We start from the raw sequence: 14,690 nt of genomic DNA on the forward strand, positions 1-14,690 counted from the left end.
CCACAGAGGGGTTAAGAATGATTTAACCCCGACGGAGCTTACAGCAGTATTATTTCAGACAAAGCTTGTTAGCTTGTCACCGAAGTCTCACGGGCCTATCATGACAGGCTAAGTCATTTGTTCTCAGACCGGGAGTGATTAGTGTGGTGTCAGGCAGTATTGTATATCATTTACGCAGCCTCTTTAAATAAGGAAGTTCAAGGAGAGCCATGCTAAAACCTGCTGATTGCCACAACCGGCCCAATAATTGTTATCTTTAGGGCAAATGTTATATAAAGCTCAACAAATGACATTCTTGGAAGATGAGTAATGTGTGGAATTATCATGCTTGGTAATCATGGCGTGATGGCTGTGCTGTGGCCTCATGTTCATGCAAAAATGTGTTGGATCTGTCTAACTGGACTTGCAGTGATAAATAATGAATGTATGTACAGTGTAAGAGTAGATTGTTTTGGCAAGTGTCGCAGGCATTGATACATTTCTGAAATGGTTTTTCTTCTGCTCCACAGAGACCTGAGGTTCAACAAAATCAAGGATTTACAACCTGGTTCCTTCCGACGACTAAAAAACCTCAACACACTGTAAGTCTTTGTCTTTGTTGATTGCTTCCCAAATGAGGTCCAGTGGGGAATTATGAATGGCACCTGGTTCATAAGAGAGATCAAGTATTGAATCCCATTGCTTTAAAACAGCAAAGTGTGGATTGATTGCTATTTCTTCCCTAGAAAGTCCTGTTTGCAGTGCTGCACACATGGACAAATGCTTGCTCTCTGTTCTGCTATGGTTTCACACATGTAGGTCAGCTCATAATCTGCGAGGAATTTATTTTTCCACTTCACTCGCTGGGCCATTTATCATATGTCCAGCCTGCTAGATGGGGCATCGCTAAGCTAATAAGGCAAAAATGTTACCGACGAGCTTTGCATTCGATACGGGCAAAATATTAGCTCAGTTACTTTTTTTGAGGGGACTTTTTTGAAGTAACATGAGGTAGCTTATCTTGCAAGTAATAGTAATATAGTAGTAATAATATTTGAAACAATTATTTCCGATGTTTTCTCGCCCATGCCTGTTGTGCATGGAGTGAGGTAGAACAACAACAATGAGGAAGTAACAGCTACCTCGAATTTGAAAGGATTACCGTAGTCAAAACAGTGTTGTGACTATATGCATTGATCCACATCCAATTATATATCTAGAATAGACACTAGTCAACGTGTGCAACGCCTGAGCACAATAGTTTCATTTCAAAGGAAGGAAATGTCCCTCAAGCGAGAGAAAGGGCCAGCTTTTCCTATCAGACAGCCAGCCATGCAGACTGTTGTGCGGCCTTATAGCCTGAGCAGCTCTTCAGGGTTTCAAGCTCTGGTTCCACAGACTGAAGAATAACACGTCCTAAAATCTAGCAGTCTTTGAATCACAGCGACCTGTCTGATATCGCTGCTGTACAGGCAAAAAAAATAGCTGTTGGTTTGGAGGGAAAGCCATTTGTCACACATTCTGTCACCCTCAAACATAGATCTAAAGGCAGAGGGCTATTCACATTGTTTGAGTGAAGGTTCACATAAGACGCCATTGTGTTGAATTAGATCCAAACTAGGGCAAATGCTTCTGACATGAATTAGCAGTTTGGTGATTGTTGTGGTTCCTGTGGCACCACATAGAGGAGGAAAAAAACAATGCTTTGTTTGTCAGCCTGCGCAGAATTACATAGAAGGCCATGACAAGCGTTTGAAATGACATCCAGCTTCCATCCCGTGGTGATTTCGAACTGCAGAACAAATTTAAATTGTGTGAAGGAACTGAACCAGATGCCCCCGACAACTCCTCCAAGTTCTTTTTTACTATGCTAGAGGTCATAGGTCAAATGATTAAAACATCTCAGAGATGGCACTTGTCTTGTACTGCATTGTGTGTTGTTGACACAGGAATACAGAAGCACACTCCACTCAGGATTAGTTAAGAATGAACTCAGCACCACTTGTGATACGTCTTAAAACTGCATAATAATCCCTGTTTTCTTTGCTTGACAGCCTCCTCAACAACAATCATATACGAAGGATCCCCAGGGGGGCATTCGAAGACCTGGAAAACCTCAAATATCTGTGAGTTGGCCTCATGTCACTTTTGTTTTGCTTTGAGGTCAAGGGATCGATTTGGACACGATGTGACGGCATCTTTGTCCCGACAGACTCAAGAGGTGAAAGGTGGCTGCTGTATTAGTTCAGTCTTTGCTTCGTCAGCTGAAGAGAGAGCGTGGCGAAACACGTCTACGACTTTTGTCACGCACAAAACAACACAGTCGCCTGCTGAGTGGCTGAGAGCGGACGTTGGTAGACTGCCCCGTCAGAGAAAATGTATCGGTGCAGTTCAGGGAAAACGCATCAATGAAAAGGCAGCCATTGTCTGATCCTCTGTACTTATCTGTCTGGATGTATTGACCTGGAGGCAGTGTGGAGAACAGAGGTGGTTTGATCTGCAGCCTGCGGCCTTTCTGTTGCACAGCTAGTTTCCTCACTTTGTTAGTCACCGCCGTTACAAACCCAGCAAGGAGGGGGGTCTGTCTGTGCTTACAAGTACATGCAGTAAGAATGTCTCAAATCCTGCTGAGCAATGTCTCCCCTCCACCTCCGCAGTCTGATTTCCCTGCATTCCCTCCATTAAAGTCACCCTTGCCCCCAAGGTTAGACAAGTTAGTAGGTCCTCTAAAGCAATGGTCCCCAACCACCGGGCCATGGACCGGTACCAGGCCGCAACGCATTTGGTACCGGGCCGCGAGCCGGTCCATTTTTTTTTTTTTTTTTATAAACATAGGCTATAATATTATAGGCTGTGTGTGGTAGTTGAAAGATAGTTTCAAGTTGATGTTTATTTATGTTTGTAGTTCAAACAAAAACATAAATACTGTATAGGCTACATACAGTACAATACAAAAGGCTGTTATTTACCCTTTTTCGCCACCTGGTGAGTAAATATATATGTAACTAAAACCATTAAAATTGACAACCGGTCCGCAACTTTTTTTTTCCATGTATCTACCGGTCCTTGGCACAAAAAAGGTTGGGAACCCCTGCTCTAAGGTCTTAGGAACTACTTTTTTGAGTTTGTAATATACTTTTTGTTGTGTTTGTTTGTGTTGGGTTGGGTGAGACATTTTGCCTGATTTATGGGCCAAAGATGATGTCATGTTTTCTGTTGTGTCCGATTAGACAATGTTAGTTGTCTGCGTCAGTCTGTCTGATGGTCGATGGTGCCAAAAGATATTAGCAGGAACAACTGAGAAAGAGTCTGGGATAGAAGTAACATGACGTAAGTTGACATCACTGTCCAGCCAACATCTTGGACCAGCATTGGGCACCAGCTTGCCAGTTATGGGCTCGGCCTATTAGCTCCGCTCCACAAGGGAGAGTGGCAAGACAGGACGTGCCAACCTCCTTCTTTTCTCCTCTCTCTTCAACTCACTCACACACTCACACACACACACACACACACACACACACACACACACACACACACACACACACACACACACACACACACACACACACACACACACACACACACACACACACACACACACACACACACACACACACACACACACACACACACACACACACACACACACACACACACACACACACACACACACACTAGGCATGGGTCGGTTTGAAAATTTTGAAACCGGTTCGATATTCCCCCAAAAAACATATCAAACCGGTATATCGAATCTTACTTCTTTTTTTGTGTGTGTGTGTGTGTGTGTGTGTGTGTGTGTGTGTGTGTGTGTGTGTGTGTGTGTGTGTGTGTGTGTGTGTGTGTGTGTGTGTACCCCATAAATGACTGTAATGCGACTGCAGTTGGTGGCGATAATTCACCTCTAAGCTGGTATGCCAACCAGCACTAACACTGAATAAAAATAAGCAGAACCATTTAACTGTAACAACACACTGTTTTTATTTCTCATAACTATTCAGCTTAACCTTTCTTCAAACATCAACATAATAAACAAAATAAGACTTTTGCCTACTAGTGCAACTTGAGAAGAGGCTAATATGAAAAATAGTGCAATCAGAATGGATTGCACTATTTTTATATATACATATATATATATATATATATATATATATATATATATATTTTTTTTTTTTAAGTTTTTTTTGGTTCGCACGTGATCAAACCAGTTTGGGCTCGTACACCGAACCGAACCGGTAAAACCAGAAATCGACCCATGCCTAACACACACACAACACACACACACACTCTGTCCCCACAAACGTCCCGTCTCCTCATGCTATAATTGACTCCCGTTGCCATTTAGGGGTTGTTTTAATTACAGGGCCCCTCGCCCTTTAAAGTGGAGTTAATCTGAAGCCAGCACCATCGCCCCCCAACCCTTATGATTAGGACAAGGTGCCCCCTCCACCACCACCACCACCCACCGCCCATCCCCTCCCTGTTCTTTACCTCTGATTCCACTGCACTCTAGCTGCGGGCTAGATGGTATCTCCCACCTCAGCTCTTCTCTTCCTTTGGACCCCAGTGAAGCCCACTCCCTGACATATTTCATGTCCTCCAAACTGGGTGGGCGGGTATGTGTCACAGTTCCCCACCCCCCCCCCCTCATAAAAGAGTCACACAGAGGTCAAAGCATCTAATTGCGGGAATCCTGAAGTCTCAAATCCCTTGTTTATTGATGACATTATAGCAGGACAGTTAGGTGTCCACTCCAGCAGGAGGAACACAGTCATTCTTTATTCAGTCCTGGTGTTAAAGCACATTGACATGTACTGTCCCAGCTGGACCTTGACCTTGTACGTACTGTATATGTCTAGTTCTTGTTGTTTGTGTGAATGTTGTTTAGGACATGAAGTTGGAGTTGGAGGCTAGCACAGGCTTGTAATTCCATTAGGTAATCAAGGTCACTCAGTCAGGGAGTATGCTGCTGGGTCCTGTTCAAGAATGCAGTAAACATTAAGGAACATGAGTGATTTCTCTCATGTGCTTTTGACAGCACATATTTTCTTGTTAATGGCGCGTCAGTTAGGTTTGCAGCGTCTACAGTTTGATAAGTCGGTAAGCACAAAGGTTTTGAAGGTTATTGAAGCAAAGCTCCTCAGTCTTCATCCCCTTGAGATTTGACCCCGCAGCTTCCTGTCCAGTTTCCCATGCACACACGGCACTGCAGTCAGCTGTGCTTTACAGTCAACCGCAAAGTTTTCAGTCTCCTGCAAGCCAAACATCCAAGCCCATTTATTCAGGAAGGCACCCATCCACAAAGTGCTAGAACAACAAGTCTGGTTACTACAGTGTCACCATAGTGGCTAGATTAGACTTTCATCATCAGGTTTCATCACCATCATCTGCATGATGTTATGTCTCTCATCACCATCAACCAAACGGAAAGCTTTTGGACCACTTTTGATGGATTGGCCCTCCATGTAAATGTAAAAAAAAAAAAAATCTGTTTTGTTTAATCTGGAAAAGTTGAATCTGTTCCCAGTAGAAGGTCATCTCTGACAATGAATGATCAGTTTCCGCTCATCTCTCACGGATGTCACCATCTTCATTGTGGCTTTCAGCTCAATTTCCATTGAGATAAGTATGATGGAATGGCTTTGAGTGCATTCATCACCGTGCAGCTCCTCTGGTGAGAAACTTGATAGTAAGTAAGCAACAGCATTGATAAAAAGAAGAAGAAGAAGGCCAATGTTTATCTTTCCATACGTTGCGTCACATCTGCCGGGGGAGATTAGTATCTCTCATCAAGTTGATAAAGAGTGAGACTTTGGGGGGAATGAAAGATGAAAGGACAGATGGCTGTAATCCATTGCTTTTCTAGTGTCACATTTCTTTAACATGTAGAAGGGCGGGAAAACATGCACACGTCAACAGTGTTTGTCTTTCGATGGACCAAGATACATTCTGATCCTATGCAGGCTTCCTATTACTTCAGTCTGTTGCAAGTTCAAATGTGGAAGTCATTGAGAAAAGCTGAGATTCAAAGAAAAAAAAAAGCAAAGATGTGTGCGTGCGTCTGTGTGTGTGTGTGTGTGTGTGTGTGTGTGTGTGTGTGTGTGTGTGTGTGTGTGTGTGTGTGTGTGTGTGTGTGTGTGTGAGATCTCATTGGGGCTTTTGTGACACCATCATTTTTTTTACGTTTGTTTGTTTGATTGATGAGCTCTTTCTGTTTTTGATGCACTGACCAATGACCATTAACAAAAATGTGTTGACATTTAAAAAGTGTTAGTGACCCTTTTTTGGTTTCTTGGTTTTCTGAGCTGTGCATACCATGTATCAATTCCCTAATATTATTATACTGTTAATATGAGCGTCAATGATCCAAAAGTGGGCCTTAATGAATGACAATGAAGTCAAATATTCCAGGAGTGTCTTATTTTCCTGGCAAAGTCTGAGTGAGTTGTGATAACTTGCGTTGCTCTCGCTCATAATGGACTTTATTACTATGTGATGTTTGGTGCAGTTTCACACTAATCACCAAGCACAATGATCTGTAAAGTATTCCATCAAGCACTTAAGCACTTGTGTTTGGGTGCATCTTTCTGCTTCGTTTGGTTCGGTGCATCTGTGGTGGAGTGTAGGCCATACTGTGTGAAATGTGAAATGAGTAAACTTTAAATGAAATGAATTGAATTCTCAACATTTCTGTATGCATTAAACGTACAAGCTGCAGCACAACATGCAGCACTACAATGAAAGTCAACAGACCTCAGCCATTGAATCAGATCCTTTCTACATTCTCTCTTCAAATAACCAGAGAGAACTCAGATGAATCGTGTGTGTGCGTGCGTGTGTGTGTGTGTGTGTGCGTGTGTGTGTGTGTGTGTGTGTGTGTGTGTGTGCGTGCGTGCGTGCGTGTGTGTTACTAATGTTACTGATTGTCTCTCCTTTCAGCTATTTGTACAAGAATGAAATCCAATCAATTGACAGACAAGCATTTAAGGGCCTTGTCTCTCTTGAGCAACTGTAAGTGACCAACTTCCTCGTCCACCTCTTCCTTCTGTTCCTCCTCCAATCTCCTGTCCCATCTCTCCGTCTGTCAAATACCTCTGCTCTCACCCCCCACCCCTTCCCTTTGAAGGACTACTTTAAGGGCTTCATGAAGCCTGGTAAGACCTGCGCAGTCATAAACCGTTTATAAGCCAACTCATGCTATACAGGGTGCCATAAGATCATCAAAGATCACAAGCTGTGACTTGTTGGCAAATATGGCATGATTTTACTGAGTTTTTATGAATGCTGTGGCGTGACTGTGTCGGCCTTACAGAGGTATCATGATAGCTCTGCTCAGTTATTCTTCATGCAGTGACACCAGTGCAACCCCCCCCCCCCCCCCCCCCCCCATGCACACACGTTCCTCTATCCACTTTCCCGCCGCCACCATGCATGCCGTGTGTGCACCCACCCTTGTATGCCGCGCTGACACCGTTTGACCCCTTTGCATGAGGCGCATGTCTTTGCGGTCGTGATGACAGACGCGCGTTGCCCCCTTGTGAAGCACAAAGCATGGTCTAGCCCGATGCTAGCATAGCAGACTTGGCTTCTTACAGGCTCACGCTGGAGCCTCAGCTTGTACTTTTACAGCCAAGCGTGACTTGCATCGACTATGCTACTACTGAAGGCACCGCTCTTCCGCACAACCTTTTTTTTTAATCATCTTTATCGCTCAGAAAGCTTTCTGTGCTTTCTATGTGAAGTCCACGTGATGAAACTGAAGACATGTATTTTCATCTTTTTCTATCTTGTTAGTTTGATGTGTTTTAAAGATATTACTTTATTTACAGATTGGTAATTGAATTTCTATGACCACTGTTGATGCGAGGAAATGACCACTGTGGTGTATTGCTGCAGGCTAACTTTAGCTATGGCTCCATGGGCCAGTGTGTGGTTACCACAACCAACAATATGGCTGACATGCAACTTCTCAGCAAATTAGGCTTGCCTTAACCCTTGGAGGAGACTAACTTAATGTGCCTCACTGTAACAGAGAACAAATGGCTAATTCACTGAGCAAAACCAATTTCAGCTTTAGGCTCCGTGTCTTGCAGCTGTTTTGAGTTTTGCTACAGTAATGAAGGATTTTATGTGTGGGTGACAAGTTCTGAGCCAGATTGCATAGACTTTAATGGTCCCCCTGCATCTCCACCGGGCAGCAAATGCTAAAGCTACAAGGAATAAACAGACTGGTATAGCTGCAATGACTTCAACACATAGCCTACTGTATGCATTCCTATAGCCCCCCACTGCAACCACCATTGGTGGTTCACAGGCATGCTAGCGGGTTAGTTGTTGAGCATATAAAGATCACACATCACAATTTGTGGCCAAATGCTCACTAAGAGTCAGAACGAGTGAATGAATGCAAAGTAGGTGGTATTTCTAGTCCTCTTAAACACACTTAAAACAATTAGTTAAAGGGCCACTTTGGTGATTTTCAACCAGCTTTTTATTGTTACAAAATCGGTAGTATTTATGCAAATGAACAGGTTAAACTTCCCTCCATCTTGCCTGGAGCAAATTATGTCATAATGATGTCATCTGTAGCAGTTCTGCCATGGTGTCACTATTACTCTCACTATCACTATTACTATCAGTATCATTTTTGCAGTAGGCCATGTTTGTGGTTTTAGTCTTTAGTATGTTATTACATACTTTTGTATGTTACATACCACTTATGATGTCACAGTGTTGATGGTAGTCTTTGCTTTATTTGTATTGTATTGTATTATTATATTATTTGTATTGTTGTTGTTGTTTTACATGTTGCCAACTTGTATAACTCAACATGCAACTTTGCTGCCTTCTTGGCCACGTCACAATTGTAAAAGAGATTTTGTATCTTAATTGTTTTGATCTGGTTAAATAAAGGTTAAATAAAAAAGATCACTATCATCATTGCTCTCTCTACCTTCATTCACAGAACTTCCTGGACGTCATTTGGTCCAGGAAGTTCTGCTGTTGAACGGGGAGCTCTCGGTCCAGGCATGATGGAGGGAAGTTAAACAGTGCTCATTGTATACTACCGATTGTGTAACGATATAAAGCTGGTTGAAAATCGGCAAAGGACCCATTTCATTCCGCTGCTATCTAGACTTGCAAAGTCTGTGTTGTTTATGAATAGTTTGGAAAGTCTATCTAGACTTGCAAAGTCTGTGTTGATTATGAATACGGTAGTTTGGAAAGTCTATCTAGACTTGGAAAGTCTATGTTGATTATGAATAGTTTGGAAAGTCTATCTAGACTTGCAAAGTCTATATTGATTATGAATAGTTTGGAAAGTCTATCTAGACTTGCAAAGTCTGTGTTGTTTATGAATAGTTTGGAAAGTCTATCTAGACTTGCAAAGTCTGTGTTGATTATGAATACGGTAGTTTGGAAAGTCTATCTAGACTTGGAAAGTCTATGTTGATTATGAATAGTTTGGAAAGTCTATCTAGACTTGCAAAGTCTATATTGATTATGAATAGTTTGGAAAGTCTATCTAGACTTGCAAAGTCTATGTTGATTATGAATAGTTTGGAAAGTCTATCTAGACTTGCAACGTCTATGTTGGTTATGACGAGTTTTGAAAGTCTATCTAGACTTGGAAAGTCTATGTTGATTATGAATAGTTTGGAAAGTCTATCTAGACTTGCAAAGTCTATATTGATTATGAATAGTTTGGAAAGTCTATCTAGACTTGGAAAGTCTATGTTGATTATGAATAGTTTGGAAAGTCTATCTAGACTTGCAAAGTCTATGTTGATTATGAAGAGTTTGGAAAGTCTGATGAAATAACTGGTCTGGGACGCTCATTTATCCTGAATGGCGACTCAAGAGGCTGTCAGCAAAGTTGACTCTTGGCACTATTAAATGTGGTTTCATTGTATCTCTCAGTCATTTAGCATGGCTGTCTGGATTGTGTTGTGTTGTCCTGGGTCATGCTCTGGCTCTGGGCCCCTTTACAGCACATATTTTAGGCAACACCCTTGAATGGGGTCTTTTCCAGTCAAAGGCATCATGTTGGATATCCAGAGCAGCTTGTGAAAACATGGCACTGTGTCAAAACCTGAGATGGATTTTCTTGTTTGGAAGACACATGCAGAGGGGTATTTATTGCATTCTGTGCTGCATACAGTTGTCGGTCGTTGTTCTGCTTACTGTAAGTCTTTCTGTGTCTTTCTATGTTGCTGCCACTGCTGCTTTGATTGTTGCTTTCCCTGTCTAAACAAGCACCTGCCCAACACAACACAACCCTTACACTTACCATATAGCCATCAGTTGGCTTTCACTTCCCTAACATTCCTTACACTTACAGTAGCCATCAGTTGGGTTTCACTTCCCTAACATTTTATCCGTTGGCATATAGTCTGATTTATGTTTTCTCGGCTCAAAGGTCTTCGGGGGCATAAATTATGTTTGCATTCCACAAGATAGTCGGTGTTCGTGCTTTTCGCCTGTGGGCATTTTCATTTGAAAGGTAGCCTTCAGCCATAGAATTTCAGCCCCTCTATATCAACTGTCTAGGATGAATGCCTGCAAATTCCTTTGGCCCTTTTTGCACTCAGTTACAGCTAAATATCACCCTTTCTGAAGATCTGTATACTTGAGCAGTAAATGTGCCAAGGGATGGACAGGTGAACAGGTCGTTGGGTGAGGAACTCTTTGGTAGTCTCGTCAACCCACCACTTAGGGGTCTTCCATCCACACAAGCTACTAGGAAACTGAAATTCTATTTAGCTGGAGGGGGCACCCTAATCCAATTTGACTGTGCTGTGTGGATGCTTTGTTCTCTTTCAGGTACCTGCACTTCAACAACATCGAGTCGCTGGAACCAGAGTCGTTCACTCACCTACCAAAGCTGGAGCGACTGTAAGTTCACCTTCTCACCTTCCACCCCAAATACTCATCCGTACGACTTGCCCATTTCACATACAAATCAGAACGATTTTGCTGATTTTTATAAACTAACCCAGATGCAAATAGCTTTTTCCAAACTGAATTTTCTCATATAAAGTCATATATTTATAGATCCAGCAGCCACCAGCTGGATTCAGAGTTTACAAAGCAGGACATTTGATAGAAACCAGATTCAGAAAAAAAATGACGAGCATGATGTACTTGGTATGGAATTGAGTGTCACTTCAGGCAAGTCCAAACTTTGGTTGCCATGACGCTGGAATGATCTGCAGAAGACCTTAAAGAATGCAGCGAAACGCCTTCTAGAAATCAGGACAGCTGATTGGCTCCTAACAAGTCTCTTGTGGTCTGTGTTGGTCTGTTGAAGACGTTTTCGTTTTGGTTTTCATTGGAAATGGAAACAGTGGGGATGGCAGATCCTCGTGACTTTGCCTTAGTCCTCATTAGGTCCTCATTAAGTTGTATACAACTTTGCAAGGAAATATATTGGGAAAAGTTCTCCTTGTCTATTTTTCTAATTTGACTACTAGACCTTCCAAACAAGATCACACTGGGACAATCAGTCAGACAAAACAGGGGAATTGAATGAGATCACATCACATTCAGTCAATGTCACAACCAGGGACAAGAATGTCTTCCAAAATATAATATAAATATAATATTGTGTTAGGGAGGACAATTTGACTTGTGTATTCCCTTCCAAACATTTGTGTAATAAAACAACAAATCAACTATTTTCTCTTCCCCCCTCCCTCCAAATCTTAACATTATGGTTAGTACCTACCTATAACACATTACTGCCACTGTTTTCTTGTACATTAGTCTAATACTGTTACATGTAATCTGTTACTTCCCAGCCCTGCCTGTGAACCCACTGGACATAAACTGTCCAGTCAAGGTGCAGACATATTATCGCCTCTGCTTTTCGCACTTTCAGCCAGATGTCAAGAGGTGTTGAGGGGAGGCATGTTAAATTCCACCTTCATTATCCCTGTTTACAGGAATCCCGCTAGATCCATATACTCGCTATTCACTGGAGAGGGCACGGAGCTGGAGGGACACCTGCAAATGAAATGGGGGGAAAATTCCCAGGTGCACCCTCTCCGGGATCGCTTGTTAGGGAATATCTCCATGGCCACGGTCAAAGCAGTCACTTCGGGCGAGGGAGGTGGCCCGCCAAGCGCATGACTGCAGATCAGCTTCCCGGCACATAGAGATACAGATAGAAGAGGAAGAATGCATCACAGCTGTTTCTGATCTATGGCTTTCGAATAAAAGTGAACATTTCTGGGGGAGACGTTTCAGAGGCGGATCCTTCCGTAAAGGCGACTGTTTGTTTGATGTCTGCTTCCAGCGAAAAAGAGTCTTGAGGGTCCTCGACTTGAGCATTCATAACATGTCTGGGAACTTGATCATATTTCCCATATGGAAGATGGAATATTTTATTATCAGAGGGCACGTCCTCAAAAATGTGTTCAAAATATCCACTATTATTAGCTGGGACAGATCGCTTCAAAGGGATTATTTCAGAATACTGCTATTTCACTCAAAATGTCCACCATTCTCATGTTTCAATAACCATGTTTGTTTACTGAGTTAGCCATAGGAACAACTCATTGAACTAATGGTGAGGTTTGACCCCAGTAAACCCATTCTCTCTCTCTCTCTTTCTCTCTGTCTCTGTCTCTGTCTCTCTCTCTCCCTCTGTCCCTGCAGGTTTTTGCACAACAACAGAATCACCCATCTAGTCCTGGGAACCTTCTCTCATCTTCAGTCCATGAAGCGCCTGTAAGTGGAAAAGCTGCTAACAGCCACTGAAGTTAGCAAACATGTGGGGCGGTTGTGTGAGAATGTGTCCTCGGCCATTTCTGTAGTTTTTAGTCTGCAGCATCAAGTGGGGTCTGTTGGCCAGGCGCCACGCAGACACACTACATCGTTCTCATGCTTCTTTGGCTCCGAGACGGTTTCTATCACAGGGTCCACACTCTTCCCATCTCTTCCAACTCGCTGTCTCTGACTCAGCTGCAGTTCACAACGGATAGGACTGCGTAGGGCATGATGAGAAAAGCAAAGCAAAGTAATAATGCTGTGATCCATCTTGCAAAGAGAAAAAAACTAATTTGCCTTCTTGTAAGAAATATGAGAATTCTGAACCTGACAACATGCAGCCAGCTATCTCTAATACAAGGCAGGCTCAGCTTTGGGCTGCGTCTCTCTCCGGCCAACAGACAGTGAAGAACAATCAACGCTTTGGCACTGTTCCATTGTTTTCTCCCCCTCCTGTCTCACTCATAAAGCATAGCCTGCAGGATTGATCAGATCCCAGGCCAGCATGCTTAAAAAGAGATACCCTACAGTAGAATAATGTTCACTTCACTCTGATTATGGTATTCCAAGTTGGAAGATCCACTGCATTTTTTTAATAAGATAATGATATTATTTTGTTGACAAAGATGAGTTTTCCTTAAACAGAGAGAAACATAAATGGTCATTTTAGCCTTAATAAGCAGGCAGATGGCGATTCAACTCAAATTGGTTTGTAAAGGCTTTTTCTTTTGTTTTTGTTTTCTTTCTTTTCTTTTCTTTTCTTTTTCTTTTTTTACTAAACTTGTGCTTGAGAGATACCGAAGGAACTCACGATGATTTCGGCACATCATCGGTATCGGCTGATAAAGGCCTGAAACAAACGTTTCTTCCAAAATGACAGGCCGATAAAATGATGCTTTAATTATGCCCAAATGCTCTATGCTTACATAAATAAATAAAAGTATAGCATGTTTTACATAATTTAAGTTGATGTACAGTAGTTTTCTTATTTTGCCCAGTGAATGTTTACATTTTGAAAAGCATTGTATTTATGTCTGTATCTGCCAGTGGGCCATCATCGTAAGAGTACAGTGTAGGCATAATAAAGTGTTAATTCCACTACAGGAGAGACTTGATGTTCTTCAAATTAGGTGGGGGAAAATGCGCTTCTAGTCTGAGATTATGTACAGTATCCCCCTCAATCTAACGTTAATTAATACAGTCGGGAGAATGCAAAAAAACAAAACATCTCCCCTTTGAATAAATGCCTTCGGAAATTAAAAATAATTTGGACTTTTAATCACTTTAAAACAGACTCAATAGCAGCGTCTATCTCATCTATGACGCAATTGTTGTTATTATTCCTCTGCGCACTTGACAACGGCATTAGTGCTGCCCGTTGCACTGTTTATTGGCGCTGATTGGCTAATCCTCAGTCCCCCTCGGCACTGATTGGCTAATCGTTGAAACCGAGGAAATCGCCGTTGCATATCACGATGCCAGACCAGAAGCAGCCAAAACTCAACTCAGTGGGCAGATTCAAAAGTCTGGACCTAGGCAAGGCAATCGGCCAAAAGAGTTGGAAAATATCAGATATCGGCAAGAAAATAATCCAATATGGTGCATCCCTATACAGAGGAAGCTCACCAGTCTAAAACGTTACCAGCTCAATATTCTCAAAGGGATGTCATGGATAATGGACACATTGTGGTAGAATTAAAAGCTGGCTCAGTGAGCAAAAGACGAGGCCAAGCAGAGAGATGGTTTCCCAGAGCAGGAAGAGAGGATCTTCCAACATGGCTCTGCTGAGGCCTGATGTCTCCACCGAGCTGGGCCACTTTCTCTCCAGACCATTTACACAACCCTGCTGCATTCATCTCAGAAATGTTACAGAGGAAATGCCTAATATGGTAGCTGAATGCCCAATTATTCCACTTTGTGTGTGCGTGTGTGCGTGTGTGTGT

The 14,690-nt window shown here is 42.5% G+C and overlaps 1 protein-coding gene across 1 annotated transcript in view; it reads left to right on the forward strand.

The window, feature by feature from the left end:
• Window positions 1-14,690, forward strand: part of pxdn (peroxidasin) — a gene marked incomplete at its 3' end in the record, with an annotated part of 87,976 nt that overhangs the window by 21,207 nt on the left and 52,079 nt on the right. The window contains exons 2-6 of the mRNA XM_083634266.1: window positions 510-581; window positions 2,034-2,105; window positions 6,916-6,987; window positions 10,801-10,872; window positions 12,637-12,708. Of these exons, the coding sequence (XP_083490392.1) occupies window positions 510-581; window positions 2,034-2,105; window positions 6,916-6,987; window positions 10,801-10,872; window positions 12,637-12,708 (360 nt within the window). The remainder of the gene's footprint in view (window positions 1-509; window positions 582-2,033; window positions 2,106-6,915; window positions 6,988-10,800; window positions 10,873-12,636; window positions 12,709-14,690) is intronic.

The sequence above is a fragment of the Poromitra crassiceps genome, assembly GCF_964638095.1.
Source record: "Poromitra crassiceps genome assembly, chromosome: 3".
Lineage (NCBI taxonomy): Eukaryota > Metazoa > Chordata > Actinopteri > Beryciformes > Melamphaidae > Poromitra > Poromitra crassiceps.